The sequence below is a fragment of the Gadus morhua genome, chromosome 6 (assembly GCF_902167405.1).
Source record: "Gadus morhua chromosome 6, gadMor3.0, whole genome shotgun sequence".
Lineage (NCBI taxonomy): Eukaryota > Metazoa > Chordata > Actinopteri > Gadiformes > Gadidae > Gadus > Gadus morhua.
The window spans coordinates 20826714-20840028 of NC_044053.1; the positions used below are offsets into that span (position 1 = coordinate 20826714).

Genomic DNA, 13315 nt, shown 5'->3' on the forward strand with positions numbered 1-13315 from the left:
TGGGTGGGTGGGTGGGTGGGTGGGTGCTTGCGTGTGTGTGTGACAGAACTGACTGGACGAGCATGAGGACCTGAACTTAAAGCCCCCCCATTAAGGGGGATGTGGGTTTTTTGGCGGGGGGGAAGCCAGTTGAACAACAGGGCCCAGGAGGCTGGTCGCTGTTGTACTGCTCTGACAGCCTTGTCCATCAGTGGTCCTTCCTCGACGGTTTCACAGACGGGACAAGGATACAGTACAGTGATTCCCTCTCCCCCCATCCGGTATCCCCTGTCATGGGCTCTGTCACCTGTCTGTCACGCTCGACTAACCAATCGTCACGTTGCACAGTCCGAAGTAAGTTTCCATGCTCAAGTCTTTTGTGATTCATATCTTCTGCCGAATACTGTCCATCCTAGTCAGATAACGGAGGTGTAGGCCACCATGGCGTTAAAGGAATAACCATCAGGCTATAGGATAACAACCTGACATGACTGGGATCGGTCGTGTCAAGTTGAAAGGGCTGACGGCCATTTAGATGAACAGATAGAAAGGCGTGGGTGGTGAGAACAGAGCAGTGATCCGGAAGCACTGGACCCGGTGCACTTTAAAGTAGACTTTTATGGACTGCATGTCTTCCCTCACTTGTCTCCGCGCTCTGCTGAATATCAGGCCATTAGTTGCTCGCTGTGGTTTTGCATGATTTGCAACAGGGTGGCATCGCATTAGTAGCTGGTGTCTTCTTTCTAATCCCATTTGCCCTGTGGTTAGAGAGAGGGAGGCCGCCAAGCCACTCCTGAAAAGGAACAAGAAACCACACTTCTTTTTTTTGAATCAAGCCTCCATAATTCAATTGCGATCACATTCTAGTTGTAATGGTTTTTCCCTGTTGAGCCTGCAAATTGAATATTTTAGGGATGCGTTTAGGGCTTTAGAGTAATTTGAAGGGGAAAAAAAGTGCAATTTTCATTAGGTGATGTTTGGTAACGAGATGCTGGCGGACCGGGATATTACAATGTTTTATACTGTTGCACTGGTAGCAGGAATAAGTGGTGCTCTTCTTGGCTTCCATTTTTGCACTTTAAAACTGCTTTCCTGTGGCGACGCAGATAGTCTCTCACACACATACAAACACACACACACACGCACACGCACAGAGATTCACATACATAGGTGTACACCCAGAAACACAAGCATATGCACATAGGATCGCAATCATAAGAAGACCACACACACACCCAATCATAGAGATACACTGATAGAGACAGTCAAAGAATTACAGTCAAAACACCCAGGACACGCAGAACATTACAAACACGTAGAAACAACAGACACTGAGACACATACAAAACAAAACCCACAACACACAATCAAACTCCCACACACACCTGGACTCCCACACGCAGAACCATCTCTGCCCTCTTGCGTCCTCCCCCCAGGGGAAGGCTCACCGTTTCGCCTCCTCCATTCCTTTGTTCAGCAGCGGTGGTATTTGGCTGTCCCCCCTCCTCGGCCCCCCCCCCGGGTGAGATGGCCCAGGGAGAGGGAGCCTCTGCCCTCCTGAAAGGTCAGCCGAAGGCATGTCTATCAGACGCCGACCAACAGCTCATTTACAACAAAGAGCTTGTAGAGAGTGGGGGCGAGGTGGGGGTGGTGGTGGCGCAGGAGGGGGGAGTGTCTGGCTCCTCACTCGGTTTACGTCTGGCAGTACAGACACTACCTGTTGGTCGGCCCGGCGCCCGACAAAGACGTGGTCGGGAATCCGCTTCTGCCCCTCGGTGGGAGAACCTCCAGGTCAAATTTCCTTCAGAGTCGGCAGGTTGTTTTCGTTATCTTCTTCTCCTACGCTCTGTGTACCTCAATGAGGCGAACGCAGAGATTGAGCCCCCCATCCCAGCGCCGGGGCCCTTGGCTGAGCCGCTGGTTTAAACATGAACCAGCGTGGCATGTGCATTGTGGAGCCGGCTGTCTGTACACCGGCCCTCCACTCCTAATGAGGCGGCTGCCCGCTGCCTGCTCTCCTCTTTCCTCCCTCTCTGCTCCATTTGTGGGTATTTCGTGCACATGTGCGGCATTAGTTGTCTGCTGCTAAGTCCCCATGATGTCACGGAATTCTCTAACAGTTCTGATATTTCCTTTATCCCTGAGTAATAAAGGAGTCTTTGTTTGTATGTGTGTTTTGGTGTTTGTGTGTGAGGTTGTGTGCTTGCGTGTGTGCGCGTTGCTTCGCTCGTCAGACATTGTACCCCAAAGAGAAATGAACCTGTTATTCTTTGTGGAGCCCGAGGCCAGAGAGTCTAGTTGTTAAGGTGTGCGATGTCGGCTAAACGGTTAAACACTGGGACAGTATTTGCATACGGACGTGCTCGGATCAGGAGGATGCACAGTGTTCACCATAGAGGGTCCAGGCCAGACGGAGACCGCAGACGATGGCTCTCTCTCCGTCGCCAAACCAGTCCAGCAGAACCCTTTCAAGTGGGACTTTTTCATTTGCCAACCATTTCCTCTGAGACACCCATGTTTTTGTTCACCCCCCTACCCTCCCCTGCCCCCCCCTCCCACCTACACCCTCACCCCTCACCCCTCACCCCTCACCATATTATCGGAAAAAGTGGAAATGAAATGAAAGAAATGGGGGGGGGGAGCAAGTGTGCTAGTAAATCTCAGTTGCTACAGGCGACATTGTGGTATTATCTCCTTGTCACAGCTTAGCGGTGGCCTGCGTGTGTGAGCATGTGTGTCTGTGTGTGTGGGTGTGTGTGCGTGCATGAGTGCCAGTGTGTTCCATCTGTCTCCACATCATGCCTTTGCCTTGGTGTCTATTCGTGTGTGCGGCTGCATGTGCTATTCGTGTGCGCAATCATGTCTTAGCGTGTGCGAGTGTGTGTCTGTGTCTGGATGTGTTTTTTCCGAGCGGCACTGTGCTATGAATGATAGGCATGTTTACCGTATACACACGGTCGTCCCCAGATTAGCCCACGGCAGCACCCCTGCGGTGTGTGTACACACACACAGACACACACACACACGTCCCTGTAGCCTCTGCCAAGCCAGACTACCTGCTCCTCTCTAAATCTTTTCCTCTCAAACACATTGACACATTTATGTCTTCAGAGCCAGTATGAGGCTGCAGTTTGCATGATGCAGAATTTGTCATAATAATCGTCTATAGAGGACGTAAATCATGCAGCCAACAGCAGGTGATAATTTTGCATTAATGAGGAAGTGAGAGGACTTTGTTTATGGAGTCTAATATAATGAAGAAGGAAAAAATCTATCCGAGGGGACAAATCGGCACGCAAAGAAAATCAAAAAAATAGTTCAAGATAAACAGAGGACTATTTTTCTGTGTGTGTGTGTGTGTGTGTGTGTGTGTGTGTGTGTGTGTGTGTGTGTGTGTGTGTGTGTGTGTGTGTGTGCGTGTGTGCGTGCGTGCGTGCGTGCGTGCGTGCGTGCGTGCGTGCGTGCGTGTGTGTGCTCATGCATCTGTGTGTGTTGGTGTGTATGTCTGTGTATATTGTACTGTGTCCCCTGCTCATGTCTGATCAGATGATTGGAGGGGGGCAGTCAGGCGGGATGAGTCAGAAGCCAGTGAATGCCATGTCCATACACAGCACATGTGTTTGTGGGTCAGCACTGGACAACAATCGCTAAGGGATTTAAACATGAAAGACCTGGGATGTCGCCGGTGCGCTTCCTTCCCAGTCATCTGACTATGGTCATGTGACTTCATAAGCAAATGGTCGTAGCCAATGGGAGTTCACACTTAGGTTTCTAAAGAAACATTCGGAAGCCAAGAGATTATCCTTAGCCCTGGAGTGTTTTTGGGACCTGATAGGAAACTCCATGTAAGAAAATGCAGGATGGAGAACTGTTGGAGACGGGAAGGGTTGAGGAAAACGTCTGGACTCTGAGGAACAGTTACAGAACAGAGCAACCAATTATTACACCCACCCCAAGTCATCGGTTCTTAAGCTCAGACAATATTTCATGAAGCTGTAATTGTCTGTCTATTGAGATCAGTCACAGGCTTTTGGAGAACAGCGTCTAACAGCTTTCAGAATTAAAAGGTCAAATAAGAGTAGTTCTGGATTGGCTTCAGAGTCAGGCCAATGAAGGCTGTGGGTTCAAGCAGATGGATCCATGGTGGTTATAACTAGGAGTGAAGCGTACTGGGACTAGGATGTTGACTTCTAGCCCAAAGCTAGCCTACTGTGTTCGATCTTCAATGTTGTAACCTACCGGTGTGCATTCTTGAGTAGATTAAAGGAATAACACAGGCTTATACACTCAAGAGTGTTATGGAACTACTAATATACTAGAATGCAACACATTCCAGGTTTTATATTTCCATGTAATATTGTGTCATTGCAATTCGGTACTGGCGTTTGTGTCAGGGTTCCCGCCATCTGATCCAGTGTGCTATATCCCTCCGTGAACCAGAAATACTTTCAACAACCCCCTTTCTCTTTCCTTTGAAATCCACTACTATCTGCTGTATCGCCAATAGCTGCTATTATAAGACTCCGGCTCACTATGCTCCGGCTCAGAGATAAAGGGAGCAGTGTTCATGCTATACATCAAGCCTCCTCAGAACCCGAGGTTACGGGATATTCCCCCAATAGTGCCTACAAGGCAAAAGTGGATTCTGGCAGATGAAAGTGTGTAACATAATGTGTGTATCCTCTTACTTAATTATTGATTTCTCTCCGGAGCAATATCTCTAAAATGTATTTGTGGTGGTGAGACAGAACCCCTGAGAAGTCGTCCTTCGAGGACGGAACCAGTTTCTGATACTTTCTGATACTGTAGCATCAACTTACTTACGCGGTTGACCCAACAGCGGTTTGAAGAATTATTCTCCCACAGAATCCAATTGTAAAAATTGCTGCAATGTCTCTGCGTGACGTCGTACTTTCTTCAGAAACATAGTTCAGTGCAGGCAAAGTGGAATACTCCAGAGTAAAATAGGACCTGGTGTCAGACAACGTTGATGTGCTTGAGCCGGTACCTTTGCTTTAACCTTAACCTGCCTGCCCCTTAATGACAGTATCTGGCATGAATTCACATTAACTTGCTTTGAGTAAAAGTGTCTTCTGAATAACTGAATAGTATGGAATAGAAGAGGTCTCTCTCTCTCTCTCTCTCTCTCTCTCTCTCTCTCTCTCTCTCTCTCTCTCTCTCTCTCTCTCTCTCTCTCTCTCTTCTCTCTCTCTCTCTCTGTATCACTGAATGTGGCGGTGATGGTAGCTTCCTGTGTCTGTGTCCCACCCCTTCCCTCCCCTCCCGTCACTCGCAGGTAGCAAGGATCAACGTCTCTCTGGCTAATAGATGCAATATTGACGCTGGGGAAACCGTTTTGGAATCTTAAGCGCTCTCTTATCACTCATGTTGACATTGTGACGGTGAAGAGGGAGACGGGACAATGAATAATTCAGGCTCACAAGATCAGATTTGGGAGGGATAGAGCAGAGGCATCGTCTTCCAGGATGTTGTGTTTATATGACCGCCATTATGTGCATGTCTGAGGGCGTAGACGACAATGCAATCTCTGCATTGCACTGCAGGATAGCTCTTTCTCTCCTGCAGGTATTTGCACCTTCTCTTTATCCTGCTGCTGCTTACGGCCAGGGGAAGGGCCTTCTGCAACGCCACTCAAGTAAAAGACACAAACGTTCACGGGATAAAGCGCTTGAGAGCTGCTAACTCCACCAATCGCAGTCATTCCACTGTTGTTGTCCAGCGGCGGTGGGCGTCTGTTTGTGTTCATGTCTGGCGTCAGGGGTTTAGCGGGCGGGGGAGAGTGATTTAACCAAGCCCTAAGTGCACAGTCGCGCTGCCTGCATGTGAGCGCACGTAGGCAGCAAGCAGTCACTTAACCTGCCAGGGTTCCCGCTGCTGCCGCTGTCCCTCTCTGCTCCTGCTGAGCCACTTGCCGCTCTACTCTTGGGCCCTTAGTATCATTAGTTATGTCTCATATAAATAAATAAATAAATAAATAAATAAATATATATATATATATATATATATATATATATATATATATATATATATATATATATATATATATATATATATATATATATATATATATATGTATATATATATATATATATATATTTATGTGTGTTATAGGAATGAGTAAGAAAAATAAATTAAACGTCAGAGTGCACGCACACACAGATGAAATCACAGACACATACACACACACACACACACAGACACACACACACACACACACACACACACACACACACACACACACACACACACACACACACACACACACACACACAATGCAATCACTGAAACTGACATGATGTTTGAGCAATGACTCTTCACAACCTCACAGATTGTGCAGACTTCCTTCTTCCTCTCGTACTTCCCTGTGCACAGAGCTTAGTTTGGGCATGGTCTCTGGCTCTCCACCTTTGGAGCTAAGTCTGGGTGTATGGTCTGCGATTGGTGGAGTTAGCAGCTCTCAATGGTGTGAGGGTGTGTGTGTACGTCTGTGTGTGTGTGAGTGTGAGTGAAGGTGTGTGTGTGTGTGTGTGTGTGTGTGTGTGTGTGTGTGTGTGTGTGTGTGTGTGTGTGTGTGTGTGTGTGTGTGTGTGTGTGTGTGTGTGTGTGTATACATTTCGACAGATTTACATTTCGACAGTCACATCAAATCAGTTACAAAATGGGCATATTATCACTTTAAAAATTTTAGAGGGATTTAGAGGGCTCATGTCCACCGAAGACTTACAAAAACTTGTACATGCCTTTATCCTAGTAAGCTTGATTACTGCAATGGTCTCCTTACAGGTCTCCCAAAACAAACTCTAAGGAAGCTTGAGCTTGTTCAGAGTGCTGCTGCTAAAGTTCTAACAAAGACCAAAAAATTAGAACATATTACACCAATTCTTAAATCGTTTTATTGGCTTCCTGTAGGTCAGAGAATTGATTTTAAAATCATGCGGCTAACCTATAAATCCCTACATGGTTTAGGCCCAAAATATTTAACTGATATGCCACTACATAAGTCTTCTAGACCACTAAGATCTTCTGAGACCAATCTGTTAATTATCCCAGAGTAAACACGAAACATGGGAAAGCAGGATTTAGCTACTATGCAACAAATGGCTGGAATAAACTCCCTGAGGATTAAAGACTTGCCCCAACTCTGAGCACCTTTAAAACAAGACTGAAGACTTTCATGTTTGCTTTGTATGTATATAATCTTAAATACATTCATACACTTTGCCTTTATTTTCTATTTTATTGCTAAAATGTCTTTTTAACTTTTCCTTATTTTCTATTTTTACCATAAAGATCCATGATCTGATACCAGAGAGAAAGGATAAGGGTTTGAGACCCAATTTCTGTGTGGGTTAGTGTCCTAGAATCTGGGTTGGAGTTCCAGAGAAAGGCCTGAGTTCTGTCTGGGTTAGAGTCCCAACACACACACACACACACACACACACACACACACACACACACACACACACACACACACACACACACACACACACACACACACACACACACACACACACACACACACACACACACAAAGAGTCAAAGTGTGGGGGAGACTCTGGTCCCCCGTGACTGAAAACCCCACTATAAAGGTGGGGTGGGGGGGACTATACATCCCCTGTGGCTGAGCACCCCACTGCCAAGGAGGGGTGGGGTGGACTATATATCCCCTGTGGCTGAGCCCCCCACTATACAGGAGGGGTGGGGTGGACTATATATCCCCTGTGGCTGAGCCCCCCACTATACAGGAGGGGTGGGGTGGACTATATATCCCCTGTGGCTTAGCCCCCCACTACCGAGGAAGGGTGCGGGGGACTATATATTCCCTGCGGCTCAGCACCCCACTATAGAGGCGGGGTGGGGGTGAATTTATATCCCCTGTGGCTTAGCCTCCACCTACCGAGGAGGGGTAGGGGCGACTATACCTCCCCTGCTTAGGTTGTAGGTTGCAGGTTATTGGAAACTAAAATGTTCCCATGATAAATTATGATTTGCTCCACTGTTCCAAGGAGACAGCGCTCAGCGATTTATCTCATTACTTATTGAGGGAGGCCCCTTGGGATACAATCACCGCCAAAGGAGATTGAAAAAGCCACAGAGAGAGGGAGCCAAAGAGAGGGAAAGGGAGGGAGGGAGGGAGATAGGCTTCCCAGGGTGCCGCTATTCACTATAAATGAGAAAAACAGATAGTGACGCGATGAAATGGCTTCAGAATGGGGGAAGGGGCGCTCCGTGCTCACTCCGTTGGTGCTGGAGAATTACCCGCTCCCTGCTTTTGCCTCCTGCTTTGGAGTCCACTTCCAGGCGCCCGGAACGTTGCAGGCTCCAGCGCTTTGCATTCCTTCAATAACAGGCCGCTGAACTCACCGCCTCTTTCCAAAGACACCTTTGCTCTCCCGGTGGACGCCGTCGCCCCCCTCTCTCTCACATTGCATGTATAACGCTTGGTATTCAAAAGGTTTGCTCTCCATCGCAGTGATTTCACAGGAGACTAGTTCAGAGGGACTATAAGGGACCGGGTGCACGGGTATTATAAAGTGTGTCCTCCCTCTCTATTTGGAGCTAGGATTGTCAGCAGGTCCAACTTTTTGATTTTTCTGGTGTCGTTGCGGAATGTTGTTTGGGATTGTCTGACTCCAACGCCGCTGCCTTCCGGTCTCTCTGGGTGATATCCATTCAGCCGAAGAGAGGGAATTACAATGCAATGTTTGTGCGCCGCAGACAAACAGGATACAATAGAAAGAGCAAAATATATTGATGTCTGCCGGATAAATCTACGCTTTAGAAGAATGTCCTATTACGGTCTTACGCTGGTACCCCACTAAGCTATTGCTCTGTCGTTCATTGGGGAATGCATTAAGTCTGCATTAACTATGTATTTTTGTAAACAAACGACTGTTTAAGGTAACATACTCAAGTCCCTTTTACAGTGGTTTGTACTATGGGGGAACAGCAGTTATAGACGGTAGGTTCAAGAGACGAAGATCTCATCTGATTACCGTCTTGCCATCTTGAGTCAATAAAAGGGGAAATCCAAACCATGGTTTCTTAGCCCCGACTTCTGTACCAGTGGGTTAAGACTGAAGACTGATATATTGAGCAGTTGATAAGGCTCTGGTCCCACCCACCCAGAAAGAGAAGAGTCTAACAGCGTTTGCCGACCAGCAGACAAGCACTGGTGCACACTGCCTGTATTGCTCTGCAACGTGACAGGACGGACAGACGGTAAGAGATAGGTGGTAGGTGGTGGTTAGTGGTTCGGGTTGGATGGGATGGGTGGTATAATCAAACAACAAGGATTGAAAGGCACACAGAACAAGATGTTCAGAGTCTCAGTCTTTCAGGACTGGAGCCATTAACCTTTAGCCCCTGTTTCTCTCTTGCAGGAGTCCAGTCCAGTCAAACAGTCTAGTCAAGGAAAGTATCTTAAGGAACGCGCTCTTTTAATTATAGTGGCATCCCACGTAGTGTTTACATTGCTACTCCACATACACACACACACGCACGCAAACACACACACACAATCTCCCTCTTAAGAAAGTAAGTGTGTGTCGTTGAAGTAATTGAGCAGAGGCTCTCCATGTATATATATTCACAGCGTATTCAGATGTCCTTAAGGAGCTGATAGGAGGTTTCGGCTTCCAGCACAAAGGATGCTTACATTGGGATCAAACCCAGCCCTCTTTGACTAGCCCCTACGTTATCCTGCCCCAATGTTCCTTTACTTTGCTTATACCCTGTATCCACCAACCCCACCACTACCACCACAACCACCCCTACCACCACTACCCCCACCACTACCACCAATACCACCACCACCACCACCACTACAACCACGACCACCACTACCAATAGTTCCACCCCTACCACCACTACCACCACCACTACCACCACTACAACCACAACCACCACTACCAATAGTTCCACCCCTACCACCATTACCAACACTACCACCACAACCACCTACCACTACCACAGCTCCCACCCCCGTCCACCCCATGGTACCCTGCAGGCCTGGGACTAAACGTCTGTCAGTCTGGAATGATAGAGTATGTCGACGCCCCCGTTTGATCACCCCCCTCCGCACCACAGTGTCAGGGGAACCAGCTAGGGAAGGAATGTCAAATCATCCCAGAAGACCTAATCACACACATACACACGCAACCACACGTGCATAAAAGCACAGAAAAAACAGAGGGCGGACGCATGCCAAACTGAGTAGGACATGGATTAGAACTCATATTTATGCTCATGCCTGAAACAACGTCAGCCATGCTATGCTTTAGTCCCCAATCAGAACCATGTCACATTACCCGCATTGGATTCCTACCGGCATCCACCATCACAGGCACAACCATACAATCAAGTACAAAGTGGAGCATGGTTGGACATTATGGGATGTACACCGCAGGGCTAGAGCAATATGCAAGCTAAAGTAGAACACGTTGCCCCTTGTATTTTCTACCCTCTGTCAGACTGTGATAGAATCTGTTTGCAGAGGATTTGAGACCTTCATTTAAAATGAGTGCCTTCATTAAAAAACATTCATGAAACAGCAGTTTTTTTGTGTGTTCCTCTTCCATAGGATACATTGGCTCCTGCTTCTCTTTAATGTCAGTTATGGTCCAATCAATTAGCTGGCTTCTAAACTGTCTTCTGTCTCCAAAGATTTCTCTTGGCAGTGCCAAATAAATATATTAGCGCCCTTTGGGCTCGATTGGTCACTGTTTACAGGGCTTTATCCAGGGCTGTTTCTTTTGTTTCTTGAATGTTTCTCTGTGCTTTGTACTCGGCCAAGCCAAGGACACTGACACTGTCATTTCACAGGAGGAGGAGGAAGCCTTTCATTTTGTCGCCCTTACAGAGTCCAATAGAATGAATCCATTACTCAGAGACTGGAGGTGAGCGCAGCCGACGCCGTGTCACTTTTGTACTGTACACGACGACTCCAGACACTCTGAATCATACGCCGAGGTCGTCATACTTTCAATGGTGTTAAAGGCACTGACTCTTTGTGTGTTTTCTTTGTGGAATTAAAATTAAAATTTCTCTGAAAGCAAAATAATTCAATAAAGCGACAATCTCTCCAGTCTCTCTCTCTGTCTCCTATTTCGCTCTCTGTCTCTCTCTCTCTCTCTCTCCCTCTCTCTCAATCTCTCTCTCGCTCTCTCTCACCCTCTCCCTCGTGACACATCAGCCGATCAAATGAAATCTGGCCTTGACTGTGGAGCACGGATCCGGCTGTGACGACGCACTTCCGATGGCAGGTGTTTGCCGTGTGTGTTTTAACTGTTTGATTGATTGCTTGTACCGTGTGTGTGTATAAAACAGCTTATGCTCCTCTGAAGAGACAGGATTAAAAAAAGAGGGTGTGCCATCCGACTGCGGAAGTCAGCTGGGACTTTTCTTTTGAAAGATGCACCACGGTGCAGGGAGCCATCTGGATGGCTCGTATTTAACAGGGAAATGAAAGGAAAAATAATAAGGCTGGATGGGTGAGGGTGGAACGAGAATAAACTCCAGGCCAGGGTCACTACTCTGGACTCAGCTGTCAGTGTGGGATCAGCTGGATGGATTCAGCGGGAATTAAAGATTGGTTAGCCTGCATGACACACAAACGATCTAACACCTGCCCCGCTCCCTGTGTCTCCCTTTGTCTCCTCTCTCTCTCTTTCCCTCTCCCTCTCTTCCCCCCTCTCTCTCTGTCCCGTTCTCTCTCTCTCCTCTTCCTTTCTCCCTCTGTCTCTCTCTTTCTCTCTCTCTCGCTCCTTCTCTCTGTAACCCTGCATTTCTCTCCCCTTCCCTCTCTCCTTCCCTCTCTCTCTCTCTCTCTCTCTCTCTCTCTCTCTCACTCTCTTCCCCCCTTTCCCCCTCCCCTCCCTCTCCCTCTCTCTCCCCCCCTCCCTCCCTCTCTCTGTGCAGGGTGAAGTTGAAGGAGGGCGTAACGTTCCTGGGGGCCCGGCCCAGCAACCCGGCCCAGTGGATGGTGAGCCAGGACGTGCGGAGCGAGGGCCACCGGGTGGTCACGCTGCGCTGCCGCCGGAAGCAGGAGTCCGTCTACGACCAGAGGTCAGCTCTCCCCCTGTCCGACTTCAAATGCTCCCTCTGAGCACAAATCACACGCTCCACTTGAAAGCAGCGCCCCGATTACCGTCTACATGGAAAACGTTTTGGGGGTTTGCGGGGGGAAAAGGAAGCAGTTAATGACGTGTTTGAATCCTCCCTCTCTCTGTCTGCCTCGCTCTGCCACTCGTTTTTTTACCAGGATTAGCATATTTATTTCCTTTGCTGCCAACGATTTAGAGCTGTTTTGGTCACTTCTGATCTGTATGCACGTCCTTAAGCTAATCTGCCAGATAGTGCTGTGATTGCCAAGCTGGGAAAGGTTGCTGTGTTAATTAAGTGCAGATTGAATGCCTTTGTGTGCTTTAATGTTTTTTCCTCCTCGGATCAGGAAGCTGTTTTGATACAAGTTGTCAGTGACATGTGTAGTTGTATGGATTAGAGACAGATACTGAAGATCCGCCGGACATGTTTACTTAACTGAACACACACACACACACAGACACACATACACACCACATCGACCAAAACATCTATTTTATTATTCGAGTATTAATCATAAAAAGTCATAAATAAATCCCATTGGTTATGACTGTGCCAAGTAAAAAACATTATTATTTACATGTCAAATTCAGGAGGTAATCAGAACAGGTTTTCAAGTCACTGTTACAGATCTGACACAATTGTCAGAAATAATCAGAAAAGAAAAGAACAATCAAAAATGTGTTTTAGTTGTGAGCAACCAGTTCGTGCGTCATTTATAAATCGTCGGTCTGGCTCTTGGCTGAGTGTCATGCTATTTAGAAATATTTTTTGACTTTGCAGTTCTACCTTGAGTGCAGTTTCCGGTAGTTTCTTGAGCAATGTCAACTTTATAAAATGACCCTGGCTCTCCTTAGCAGTCGCCTAAAGTCTCTTTTTTTCTTTTTTATAAAAATTCTTAACAGCCTCGGCTTTAAAAGAACAGAGAAAAACCCAAAGAAAATGGGAATGAAATGTAGCTTTTTAAGATCCTGACAAAGTGCACGTCAAGCTGAAATTAATGTTACACATTAAGCTAAGAACATCCCATTGGGATGAAATGGCCCATGTGATCGCTTAGCACAACCATAGCTCTCCCATCCTCCCCCCCCCCCCCCCCCTCCGCACTCCCCCCCATCCGTTTTCAAGCAGGGTGCTAACTGGCTCTCCTGCGCTGGTACACAACAGCACACACCAACACAGGGACCTGCTTGTTCCTTAATCTGAGACGAGG

General features: G+C 47.4%; 1 protein-coding gene across 1 annotated transcript in view; it reads left to right on the plus strand.

Moving 5' to 3' along the window:
- si:dkeyp-14d3.1 (transmembrane protein 132C) overlaps positions 1-13315 on the plus strand; it is a 126118-nt gene that overhangs the window by 43499 nt on the left and 69304 nt on the right. Inside the window, exon 3 of the mRNA XM_030357815.1 lies at positions 11920-12066. Within this exon, the coding sequence (XP_030213675.1) occupies positions 11920-12066 (147 nt within the window). The remainder of the gene's footprint in view (positions 1-11919; positions 12067-13315) is intronic.